The sequence below is a fragment of the Hyla sarda genome, chromosome 2 (genome assembly GCF_029499605.1).
Source record: "Hyla sarda isolate aHylSar1 chromosome 2, aHylSar1.hap1, whole genome shotgun sequence".
Lineage (NCBI taxonomy): Eukaryota > Metazoa > Chordata > Amphibia > Anura > Hylidae > Hyla > Hyla sarda.
Window position 1 is genome coordinate 270,459,528 of NC_079190.1, and position 13,709 is coordinate 270,473,236.

General features: G+C 40.8%; 1 protein-coding gene across 1 annotated transcript in view; it reads left to right on the top strand.

Moving 5' to 3' along the window:
• The window catches only part of LOC130357864 (uncharacterized), a 31,848-nt gene extending 18,475 nt beyond the window's left edge, over positions 1-13,373 (top strand). Inside the window, exons 3-5 of the mRNA XM_056560604.1 lie at positions 9,521-9,628; positions 10,363-10,521; positions 12,482-13,373. Coding sequence (XP_056416579.1) covers positions 9,521-9,628; positions 10,363-10,521; positions 12,482-12,568 — 354 coding nt within the window. The 3' untranslated portion in view covers positions 12,569-13,373. The remainder of the gene's footprint in view (positions 1-9,520; positions 9,629-10,362; positions 10,522-12,481) is intronic.
• Positions 13,374-13,709: the final 336 nt, after the last annotated feature.

Here is a 13,709-nt window from a genome sequence, read left to right on the forward strand (position 1 = left end):
CTATGGTGCCAGAACAGCAAAAAAAAAAAAAAAAAAAAAAAAACACATGGCATACCATTTTGGAAACAAGACCCCTTGAGGAACATAACAAGGAATTAAGTGAACCTTAATACCCCACAGGTGTTTCACGACATTTGCATATGTAATTTTTTTTTTTTTTTCACTAAAATGTGTTTCCCCCCAAATGTCAAATTTTTGCAAGGGTTAATAGCAGAAAAGACCCCCCCCCCAAAAAAAATTTGTAACCCCATCTCTTGAGTATGGAAATACCCCATGTGTGGACGTCAAGTGCTCTGCTGGCGCACTACAATGCTCAGAAGAGAAGGAGCGCCATTGAGCTTTTGGGGAAAAAAAATGTTTGGAATGGAAGTCAGGGGCCATGTGCATTTACAAAGCCCCCCCTGTGGTGCCAGAACAGTGGAACCCCCCACATGTGACCCTATTTTGGAAACTACACCCCTCACAGAATTTAATAAGGGGTGCAGTGAGTATTTACACCCCACTGGCGTTTGACAGATCTTTGGAACAGTGGGCTGTGCAAATGAAAAATAATTTTTTTCATTTTCACGGACCACTGTTCCAAAAATCTGTCAGACACCTGTGTGGCGTAAATGCTCACTGTACCCCTTATTACATTACGTGAGGGGTGTAGTTTCCAAAATGTGGTCACATGTGGGTATTTATTTTTTTGGGTTTATGTCAGAACCGCTGTAAAATCAGCCACCCCTGTGCAAATCACCAATTTAGGCCTCAAATGTACATGGTGCGTTCTCACTCCTGAGCCTTGTTGTGCGCCCGCAGAGCATTTTACGCACACATATGGGGTATTTCTGTACTCAGGAGAAATTGCGTTACAAATTTTGGGGGTCTTTTTTTTTCCTTTTAACACTTGTGAAAATAAAAAAGTAAAGGGCAACACCAGCATGTTAGTGTAAAATTAATTTTTTTACACTAACAAGCTGGTGTAGCCCCAACTTTTCCTTTTCATAAGGGGTAAAAGGAGAAAGCCCCCCCAAAAAATTTGTAGTGCAATTTCTCCCGAGTACGGAGATACCCCATATGTGGCCCTAAACTGTTTCCTTGAAATACAACAGGGCTCCGAAGTGAGAGAGCTCCATGCGCATTTGAGGACTAAATTAGGGATTGCATAGGGGTGGACATATGGGTAATCTATGCCAGTGATTCCCAAACAGGGTGCCTCCAGCTGTTGCTAAATTCCCAGCATGCCTGGACACTCAGTGGCTGTCCGGAAATGCTGGGAGTTGTTGTTTTGCAACAGTTGGAGGCTTTGTTTTGGAAACACTGCCATACAATAAGTTTTTAATTTTTATTGGGGGGACAGTGTAAGGGGGTGTATATGTAGTGTTTTACCCTTATGTGGTAGTGTAGTGTCTTTAGGGTACATTCACACTGACATGTTACGGTAAGTTTCTCGCTAGAAGTTTGAGCTGCGGTGAAAAATTTGCCGCAGCCCAAACTTGAAGCAGGAAACTTACTGTAAGCCTGCCCATGTGACTGTACCCTGTACAGTCACATGGGGGAGCAAACCTCCAGCTGTTTCAAAACTATAAATCCCAGCATGTACTGACAGACCGTGCATGCTGGGAGTTGTACTTTTGCAACAGCTGGAGACGCACTGGCTGGAAAACCTTCAGTTAGGTTCTGTTATCTAACTCAGTATTTTCTAACCAGTGTGCCTCCAGCTGTTGCAAAACAACTCCCAGCATGTACTGATCGCCGAAGGGCATGCTGGGAGATGTAGTTATGCAATAGCTGGAGGTACGCAACTACAACTCCCAGCATGCCGAGACAGCTGATTGCTGTTTGGACATGCTGAGATTTGCAGTTTTGCAACATCTGGAGGGCTACAGTTTTAGAGAACATTGCAAAGTGATCTCCAAACTGTGGTCCTCCAGCTGTTGCAAAACTACAATTCCCAGCATGCCCTGACAGCAAACAGTTGTTTGAGCATGCTAGGAGTTGTAGTTTTGCAAGATCTGGAGGGCTACAGCTTAGGGACCATTATATAGTGGTCTCAAACTGTAGCCCTCCAGCTGTTGCAAAACTACATATTCCAGCATGCCCAAACAGCTGTCTGGGCATGCTGGGAGTTGTAGTTTTGCAGCATCTGGAGGGCTACAGTTAGAGACCACTGTATAATGGTCTCAAACTGTACCCTCCAGATGTTGCTAGGCAACTCGCCAGCTTCCGTTGGATCCAGCCGCACGTCATCGCCGCCCGCCGATCTCCGTCGCCCGCCCGGATCGGTAAGTGGATCTTCAGGTCCCCGTCGTTTCCCCGTCCTGCCCTGCCTATTGTGGGAGGTCAGGACGGGGAAAAGTAACCCCCCCACCCCCTGCCCCCGATCTGCTATTGGTGGTCGCGTCAAGACCACCAATAGCAGGGATAGGAGGGGTGGCAACCCTGTCACCTCACTCCTATCGCTTCAGGGGGATCCTGGGTGTCTTAGACACCCGTGATCCCCCTTACATTCCGGGTCACTATAGACCCGGAATTGCACAAATCACAAGTGTGAATTCACTTGCGATTTGCCGCGATCACCGACATGTTCCTAAAATGGACAGAGATGTCAGCAGAGAGCACTGTGCTCATGATGTCAGCACACAGCTCTGTTTCAAAAAGAAAATAATTTCTGCTGTAGTATTCAGCAGCTAATAAGTACAGGAAGGATTAAGATTTTTTAATAGAAGTAATTTACAAATATGTTTAACTTTCTGGCACCAGCTGATTTAAAAAAAAAAAAAAAAATTTCACTGGAGCACCAACAGTAGGACTGTTTTAGTGGATTTTGGGAAGTCTATGCCATGCTTCAGCAAGACTGGGTCAGCTCAACACATACTCCTGGGCTGTTTATTGAAGCTGCAAAAGGTATTGTTTCTGGAATGAGTGAAACACCAATTCATACAGGTCCATCACGAGATAACTACACTACTGCCATGACACCTCTTCAGAACGACAGACTTTTCCCTTAAGTCTTTTGAGAGCATGAACTAACCTGGTAGCTTCAGGCACTGTGTACAATTTCTTCATGTCATGTCTAATGGTTAATTTGAAGAAACTGCTCTCTTAACGCTCTTTAACAGAATCATTTACCTTTCTTCTTCCCGCCGTCTAGACGATCAGGTTATCCCAGTGCGGTTTTCATGCTCACGTCTGGCTGAAATCCAAAGTAGCGTTGTTGTTGTTCTGTCACAAGCTGATATAATTAATTGCATAGCCTTCTGGGCCTCTGCGTATTTTGTATTAAGTCTTTTCATTTAATTCCTAAACTCCCTTAATGGTGCTTGTAGATGTTTTGTGTTATTGGCAGCTTAAAATGAGGATCTTGGGATAAATGAATAGATGCTGTAAAAGGAGCAATTAAAATATTCATAATTGCAGATATAGTGTCTCTACTAGGCAATAGGCTTTTTTCCCCTCATTATAATCTCTGAAGATATCACATATCCTCCTTACATTTAAATTGAACAGTTAAAATAACATTTGACAACAGATCTGTACAAAGTACATAACAAGGTGCGGCGTGGATACAAAAGCCTACATGTCAGCTATAACTTTGGCGCTAAGTGTACAGATTTCTTTTGTGACTTGATGTTATTCATCTATTGTTTTTGCCTACATAAGAACTGTATCTCCAGCAATGCAACAGAATATGTGTATTGTACCACTGTTCTAAACTAGCTCTCAATATTGACTGTTTTTAAATGTGCAATTTGGTTTTTTAACCGTTTTTTTTTAACCCTTGTATAACTTGATATCTTAAGAATAACTTGAAAGCCTAGACTTAATCTTTATTAGGTTGCATTTTTTTTTTTTGCAATATTCTTAACAATAGAAGTGGTTAAATAGCAATGTAAAAGTGCACCTCAAGGGTAGGGTCACATGTGCCATATTTGTTGCGTACAGTATCCACTGCAGATTTAGGATATGGTCACATGTACTTTTATTTGCTATATAAATAGTATTTTATATATAATTTTTACCCAGTAAAGTCAATGGGTAGCAAATCGGCTGCAGAAAATGTGCAACAAAATACGGTACATATGGACCTAACAGCAGCAAATTTGTTGTGGGTACCGTACGTGTAAATGTACCCTTACCTTTTGAGACACATGTGAGCAAGGCGTTGCTGTGATACAGTGGAAATGTTACCATACTGTAAAATGCCATGGTCTTCAAATTTAGTGTTTGCCATTTTTACAGCTAAACTGGAGTTTAAAAATTTAGTAAATACATTTTAGACCTGCTCATCTTGATTGCAGTGAAGTGGCTGTGTATATCTTATGTAAAGTGCATTATTCTCACAGTACCCTAAAAGGAAATTCAACACCCCAACAACATGATATGCTAATTGAGGTGTTTTAACCCCTTAAGGACCAAGCCCGTTTTGACCTTAAGGACCAGGCCAATTTTGATTATTAAATTATTTTTTTTTATATTTTCCTCCAGACTAGTATGATGGCTTTTTTTTTTTTTTTTTTTACTGTGCGACCAGTTGTCCTGCGTAATGACATCACTCATTTTACCATAAAATATATGGCGCAACCGAAAAAATACCGCAATTTAGAAAATTTTGGAAGGTTTCATTTTTCACGCCATACAATTTATGGTAGAAATGACCTATGTTCTATGAGTCAATTAAAATGATACCCATGATTATATCCTTTTCTATTATTGTGATTTTAAAAAAATCGCTAACTTTTTAACCAAATTAGTATGTTTAAAATCCTTCCATTTTGGCAACCTATAGCTTAATTTTTTCCATATAAGCAGAAGCATGAGGGCTCATTTTTTGCACCATGATCTGTACTTTTTATTGATGCCACATTTGTATATAAAACTTTATATTTTTTTTATATAATGGTTGTTTCCTTTTTTTTTTTTTTCTGCTCAGGCCATTCACCATACAGGATAAATAACATTATGTTTTAATAGTTCGGACATTTATGCACACGGCAATACCAAATGTGTGTTAAAAAAATAAAAATAAAATTATGTGTATATGTGTGTGTGTGTGTGTATATATATATATATGTGTGTGTATATATATATATATGTGTGTGTGTGTGTATATATATATATATATATATATATATATATATATATATATATATATGTGTGTATGTATATATATAATTATAGTTTAGTAGTCCCAATTACTTAATTGCTAATACTGTTCAGTGCTATCGGCTATCTTCTTCTCCTCTGGTCTGCTCGTTCTCAGACCAGAAGACCCCTGGAGATGGCCGTAGCCAGGTGAGGGGACCTCCGGCCGCCATGCTGGATGATCGGATCCCCGTGGCAGTGCTGCGAGCGATCCTATCATCCATTTTAAAGTACCACACTGCAGCAGATGCTGTGATCTGTATTGATCTGATTCTGAGGGGTTAATGGTGGACATCTGTGCAATCACACGTGTGTGCCATTACCAGCGGGTCCCAGGCTCCTGATAGCAGCTGGGACCTGCCGCACATGACGCGAGCACCAGTCCGGTGTGCACGGTCATGGCAGAGCATAAATGTTTGCCATGGTGCTTTAAGTACCACTGCACCATGACGTACATTTAAGGGATTTACTGCCACATGCACGTGTGTGTGTGTGTGTGTGTGTGTGTGTGTGTGTATAAAATACACATACGAAGAAAAGTTCTTAGTCAGCCACCAATTGTGCAAGTTCTCCAACTTTAAAGCGCAACTGTCATGACATTTTGGTGCAATAACCTGCACACAGCCTTTGTATGGAGTGCAGGTGGTAGGTATAACAATGTTTTTACCTGAAATTTGGCGGCTTTCATGACTGCAAAAAAGGCTTTTATTCAAAGCCACCGGCGGTCGGCATGGCATGAGGTACGCGATTCTGCGCCACCGCCACGCCCACCCCCACGCCTACCCCGTATGTCCGTGCTGGGACCTCTGTGTGATTGACACACAGGTCCCAGCGCATACGCCATTCAGCTAACCTAACCTGCGCGCTGCTGTGTCATCCAGCAAGCGCTCGCTCCCGCTGCAGTCTTCCTCCTCAGTGCGCCTGTGCAGAGCAGCGTGGAATCAGGTTATTCTCTATACTAGGTGCAGAGAGGAAGCGTGCTCTCTGCACCTAGCACTGCGCAGGCACACTGAGGAGGAAGATGGCGGCGGGAGGGAGCTCTTGCTGGATGACACAGCAACATGCAGGTTAGATTAGCTGAAGGGCATATGTGCTGGGACCTGTGTCAATCAGAGGTCCCAGCGCGGACATACGGGGTGGGCGTGGTGGCGGGGCATCGCGTACCTCGACTATCCGACCATCAGTGGCTTTGAATAAAAGCCTTTTTTGCAGTCATTAAAGCCGCCAAATTTCAGGTAAAAACATTGTTATACCTACAACCTGCGCTCAGTACAAAGGCTGTGTGCAGGTTATTGCACCAAAATGTAATGACCGTTGGGCTTTAAAAGATGAGGCCTGTAATTTTTATCATAGGTATACCTCCACTATGAGAGACTTAATGAGAGAAAAAATCCATAAAATCACATTGTAGGATTTCTAATGAATTCATTGGTAAATTCCTTGGTGAAGTATTTGGTCACCTACAAATAAACAAGATTTCTGGCTCTCACAGACTTGTAACTTCTTTAACCAGCCTAGCGGTATTCCCGAGCGTGACTCGGGGTTAATTTTCGCTGCTAGAAGCGGTAACCCCGAGTCACGCTCGGGGTAGAATTGCAGAGTTGCTGTGCGGGCTGCACAGTATATCGCAAAAGCAATCAAATCGCGATTTTTGCTTTTTGCGATGTAGTGATGCAGCCCCCGGGAAAATATGTGATTATCTGCTCGGGTCGGCTCCCGTTGCGGGGGCCGGCCAGAGCAGGTAAAGACATATACTAAAAGTCAGTGTTTCTCAACCAGGGGGCCTCCAGATGTTGCAAAACTACAACTCTCAGCATGCCCGGACAGCCAAAGGCTGTCCGGGCATGCTGGGAGCAGTAGTTTCACAACAGCTGGAGGCCCCCTGGTAGAAAACCCTGAACTAAGTGTAAATGTAAAAAGGAAGAAAATAAAAAAACCTTTTGCTCACCTAGTCCCGGTCCCTGAAGATGTCGTTCCCCTCCGTGCGCTCTGTTCACTGCTCTATTCATCTTACAGGACCTTTCCCTTTTCAGCCAATCACGGGCCGCAGTGGTGTAAAGCCTGTGATTGGCTGAAGGGGAAAGGACTTGTTCTGCAGCAAATACACTAGGTTTGAAATCTGCCCGGCAATCCTAATGTATTTGCTGCAGGACAAGAAGGTGACAAGGTGACAAGGGGGGAATGTGACACAGGGGAGAATGTAACAAGGGGGGGGGGGGAATGTGACAAGGGGGGGGGGAATGTAACAAGGGGGGGTGGAATGTGACAAGGGGGGGGGGAATGTGACAGAGGGGAGAATGTGACAAGGGGGGGGGATGTGACAGGGGGGAGGAATGTGACAAAGGGGGGATGTGACAGGGGGGGAGTGGAATGTAACATGGAGGGGGGAGAAGGTAACAAGGGGGGAATGTGACAGGGGGGATGAATGTGACGGGGGGGGAGAGTGTAACAAGGGGGGAGAATGTGACAGGGGGGATGAATGTGACAGGGGGGGAATGTGATATGGGGGGGGGGGGAAATGTGACAAGGGAGGGGGAATGTGACGGGGGGAGATGTGGAATTTCAATGCAAAAAATTGTACCGCTTTTGGTACAAATTTCCAGACGGAATCATACCGCTAGGGAGGTTAAGAGTCTCCTCTGTCCTCCGCTTGTTACCTGTATTAATGGCACCTGTTTGAACTTATTAGTATAAGACACCTGTCCACAACCTCAGTCACACTCCAAACTCCACTATGGCCAAGACCAAAGAGCTGCCGTAGGACACCAGAAACAAAATTGTAGACCTGCACTAGGCTGGGAAGACTGAATCTGCATTAGGCAAGCAGCTTGGGGAGCAACTGTGGGAGCAACTATTAGAAAATGGAAGATATACAAGGGGGGGGGGGGGACCTAGTGAATGACCAGCAGAGAGCTGGGACCAAAGTAACAAAGGCTACCGTTAGTAACACACTATGCTACCAGGGACTCAAGTCATGCAGTGCCAGATTTATCCCCCTGCTTAAGCCAGTACATGTCCGCGCCCATCGGAAGTTTTGTTAGAGCACATTTGGGTGATCAAGAAGAGTATTGGGAGAATGTCATATGGTCAGAAGAAACCAAAGTAGAACTTTTTGGTAAAAACTCAACTCGTCGTGTTTGGAGGAAAAGAATGCTGAGTGGCATCTAAAGAACACCATACCTACTGTGAAGCATTGGGCGTGAAAACATCATGCTTTTGGGCTGCTTTTCAGCAAAGGGACCAGGATAACTGATCCGTGGAAAGGAATGAATGAATGGGGCCATGTATCGTGAGATTTTAAGTGAAAACCTCCCATCAGCAAGGGCATTGAAGATGAAATGTGGCTGGGTCTTTCAGCATGACAACGATCCAAAACGCACCACCTGGGCAAAAGTGGGTTCATAAGAAGCATTTCAAGGTCCTGGAGCGGCATGGCCAGTCTCCAGATCTCAACCCCATTGAAAACCTTTGGAGGGAGTTGAAAGTCCGTGTTGCCCAGCGACAGTCCCAAAACATGACTGCTCTAGAGGAGATCTGCATGGAGAAATGGGCCAAAATACCAGCAAACCTTTTCTCATTAGGTCTCTCATAGTTGAGGTATACCTATGATGGAAATTTACAGGCCTCATCTTTTTAAGCGGGAGAACTTGCACAATTGGTGGCTTACTACTTGTGAGGAAGTCTTACTAGTACCCACTAATAGCACTTCATAAAATCCTAGCTTCATTATTTATCAGATAACGGCTTCTATCTATGATCAATGTCCCTGACGTGGGGCCTTCTCCGGATACTCAGATCCGAGCTGAGAAAATCTGGACTTTACAACATCTTGACAGCCGGCTCTATACAGATTACCATATTGTAACCTTGTCTTGTTAATATGTAATGACCTTTTTGTTTGTTCTACTTATAATTTCTTTACTGTCAAATATCTGTTTAAGAACTATTGCGCAACAATATTCACATATCAAACTGATGGCTTGCCCTACAATCTTGGAAATTACCCTTTTAAATAATAAATCACTGTTTAATTGAGCTTTTAGTATTTTTGCATGTTGTGTACCATCAGATCTTTGAAGTTGTTAGTTATTCTCAGATTCTGTAGGTAGACTGAATGTTTAGTAGTTTGAGAAATGTAATGATTAAGGTTGAAACTAAATTCTGATTGGTTACGATTTACCGTATATCCTTCAGCCTGTGTTCACACGCTGGGACAAATGGTACAGAAGCTAGTTACTGCATGCGATTTTTGCTGCAAATGGACAAAATGCGGTAGTTTGTGCCACAAGTGCATGTGGTAATTAGCTGCAATACCTCCTAAGTCGCAGTGTGTAAATGCAGCCTCTAGTATAAAATATAACTGGCTGTTGTGTTTATATAATTTTTTTAACAGCCTTCAACACTCCAAGATTTAAAACCCAAAAAGCGAAGTGGAAGGAAGAAAAAAACTGTGCCAGCATTACAGGCAGAAGCTAAGTCAGAAAATGCAGATGATAAAAAGGTATATCTATAAATATAAAACACATTCAATGAAAAATGGACCTAATTAGGACTTGTCTCTATTGGAAAGAACCACATTTGGTTTGGCTCTGCTTTGATGGACAGGGGATGTCTAGTGCATTGGTGGGGATCTGACCACTGGGACTCATTGCTTCTGAGAATAGAAGTCAAATGTCCTCAGGATAAATGTGGAGCCAGCACTAAAATGTATTCTATATGGAGCTTCAAAAAATTGCCAAATTTGCTACAGTTCCATTCATTCAGAGGTATTTGACCTGTTATCAGGCTTGGTGGTGGTTCCAGCAGAGGGACCCCACTGATCAGCTACATATTTTCTATCCTGTTAATATAGGATGACCCATTAGTGGAAAAAAATGTACACACATGTAGTTTAGTGTAATAAATGTAGTAATCCTCTCTACATAACAATAGAGAAGTATACTTTGATTATACAGGACACCATAAGTTTTGAAGACTTTGACTCAATGATCCATGATTGTTTGATATTTAGCTATGATTGTTAAATATTGGCATGGAGGGTAAATATAGATACATGAGGTGGACCACATGATTAACTTTAAAACTAATAAGATATACTTCTGAAAACACTCTGCATTGCAAGAGTACATTAGCATGTTACCTAATTTGTTTTCTAGAATCTCTCCTTTTTAAACTCTTAAACTGGTAAATCCTCTTTTGAAACTGTTAATTTCATTATATAATCTTCAAAAAAAGGAAAATGAAAGTCTTATCTCCAATGCTCCTGCTGATCGTAAATCCAGAAAGCGTGGTCCAAAAAAATCTGCAAGTAGCAATGATGTCCAGGTTAAGGCACTGGGATCTGAAAATGAAACAGAGGTCTCTACGGTCAAAGCCAAAGGTAGAAGGAAAAAGGTAAGCTTGCAAGTAGTGTATTGCAATCCTCTTTGATGTTTGAATGATACTCCTGTCTTTTAAACCTTAAGGGGCAACTGAAAGGAGGGTCCCCTCCAGAAACTGAATACACACATGGCTTATAGTCCAGTCGACCCTCTTTTTAACAATGTGTCTCTTAGCCAAATCTGTCTAGGCTTAGCCAAATTCTGGAAAAGTAGCAATGAGGGCGTTTTCATTGCGCTTTTAACAATGCGAACATCTGTCCTTTGGATAGGGAATATGTCTAGTACTGAAGTTCCCCATTAAGTTGTAGTTGAAATCTACTCCAGGATCTCGATCCAGTAGATTTCAAAGACAGTCTCTTAGGTGTCCAATAAGTGCACCTATTTGAGTAAAATCAACCAGATTGTGTGAAATGCCAGTCTTAGTAATTTCCCCCTTTACTTTATATTGTATATTGCATATACACAAAATATGCCATACATTTTCATGTTGGAATACAAAATATTTACATGTGCACAGGATATAGGCCACATGTAGCCCATGCTATAGCATATTCACCTGTGGCAATAAGTATATACACAACAAAGTGCATTTAGGTGAGCCTTCATAATTTTTAACTTGCACTAAAAACGGGGATGTCCCTCAAAATGTTGCTGTGATAACCATAAAAGCAAAATGACAGTCCACGAAGACCCCCACAATAGCACCTAGGAATATTAGACTGATTCCCAATAAGGCATCTGTAGGTCCTACAATGACTGTTCCAAAATAGTGGTGCCAGATATTTGCATATATATCCTCATAAGGCTAAGTTTCCGTGTGTGTGTGTGTGTGTGTGTGTGTGTGTGTGTGTGTGTGTGTGTGTTTTTTCTTTTTTTTTTTTTTCTGGCAGTCTTTGGGAAAACTGCCACGGCAGTTTTTGAGCAAAGTCAGAAGTGGATCCATAAGGGAGGAGAAATAGAAGTCCTTCTTCTATAAGTCCTATTCCTTTTTGAATAAATTTCTGGCTTTGACTAAAAAAAATTGCAGTGGCAGTATTCCAAAAACTGCCAGAAAAAAAGTGGAAGTGGAGCCTAATACTGCTAAAGCAAGATGAATCTCTAAATCACCTTTTTCACAAGCAGGTTTGTCACCCTTTTAACCGGTGAGGTCCTCAGGGTGGTGAATGCGAAGTAGGTGCCATTAAATATATGTATGATAATAGTATATAGCAAATAAGGAGGTTTTAAACAAAATAGAATTTCCCCTATTTCTCACGTTGCCAGCCCATAACATATGGAAAAGTACAATAAAAGAACAGGTATTTGGCTGTTTATCCCGGATTCCTGTGTGAAAATCCACAGTATACTCGGGTCCCTTCAGGTTGTTGCTGACGTTTATGGCTTGTGCTGCTGGTTAGTGTGCGGAGTCTGGTGAAGCGTAAACCTGCTGTGCAGGGAGTGGGTGTCGTGCGGTAGAAGGATTTATATATGAAAATATCTGGTACCACTATTTTGTAACAGTCATTTATAGGACCTACATATGCCTTTTTGGAAATCAATCCTATATTCCTAGGTGCTATTGTGGGGTCATAGTGGACTGCAATTTTTGCTGTTATGGTTATCACATTAGAGCACAATTTTGAGGGACATCCCTGGTTGTTAGTGCAAGTTAATAAATTATGTATTAATGCTCACCAAAATGCACTGTGTGTGTGTATGTATGTATATATGTATATGTATATGTATGTATGTGTATATGTATATATATATATATATATATATATATATATATATATATATATATATATATATATATATATATATATATATATATATATATATATATATATATATATATATATTTCATGTTGGCAATACCGAATATCTCTACATCTGTTCACTATAATCTGGAAGTACCTAAGCAAGTTAATAAAGCAAGTATATTTAAACAGTGTGTAAAAATATAATTTTCCCACCCCTTAATCTTACTGTAGGCACAAGGTCATGAAAATGAAACCATCTCAACTAAATCTGATCAGAAGAAACCAGTGAAAAGGGGCAAAAAGAAAACCGCAGATTAAGTAAAACCCATTGGGGATGATCTTCATAGTAACATTACCTTTTGATAAATCTTGCCTGTCGTTTCCTGATGCTTAATTTTTAACCACATATAAAAATTTCAAATAATAAAAATCAAGATATTTACAATATACAATGCATTTGGGGAAGTCTTTAAACCCTTTTTACTTTATTTTTATTTATTTTTCACATTTTGCAGTCTTGCGCAAAGAAAGTAAAATACATTTTCCCTATCATTCTGCGCTCAGTATCCACAATGAAATGTTAGAAAACTTTGCTAGTTTATTGAAAATGAGAAACTGAAATAATGCATTGACTTAAGTATTCAGACCCTTTACTCAGTACTTATTTGAGAAAAAAATGTACAGCCTTCAGTTTTCTTGGGTATGATGCTGCAAGGTTTGCATACCTGTATTTGGGTATTTCTGCTATTATTCTATGCAGATCCTCTCAAGCCTTGGCAGGTTGGATGAGGCAGGTCTGTAGAAGCCATTGGCAGGTGTTCAACTGGGTTTAAGTCAAGGCTATGGCTTATCAATTTAAGGACATTTATAGAGTTGCTCCGAAGCTGCTCCTGTGTTGTCTTGGGATTCTTATTTAAATGTAAATCTTCGAACTAGTGTATTATCACATGGTTTTCACGTTCTAATTATGGGGTACTAAGCGCACTTTATGTTTTGAGACAAGGCGTCAACATAAAATATAAAACAGGTGAAAGGGTCTGAAGACTTCCCAAGTGCATTGTATATTAGGAAATTGTGTTTAAAGAATAAAATAACTATTTAATATAAGTGAATATATTTTTAAAGTTTAATTGAAAATAACTTTATAATGTTTGAAAACGATTTATTTTAATAAAGTGTATAAAATGATTTACCACAGTTCCATTTGAAAATGCCCTTAAATCACTGAATTCAACGTTAAATAGGTAGATAAGACTTATTTACTTATAAAGAATAAATGAAAAAAAGTGCTACAGCTGTAACATATTAAATGTAAATTGGACATCCTTCAATGCTTTTTCTCTAGAGATGCCTGTAAAATGTCATTGTTGAAAGTTTATTTACAAATGTGTTTTTTGAAGATTTTTGCAGCTGCAATACCAGACCCAGCTCAGTCAGGAGTATTGCAGTTTTTATTACA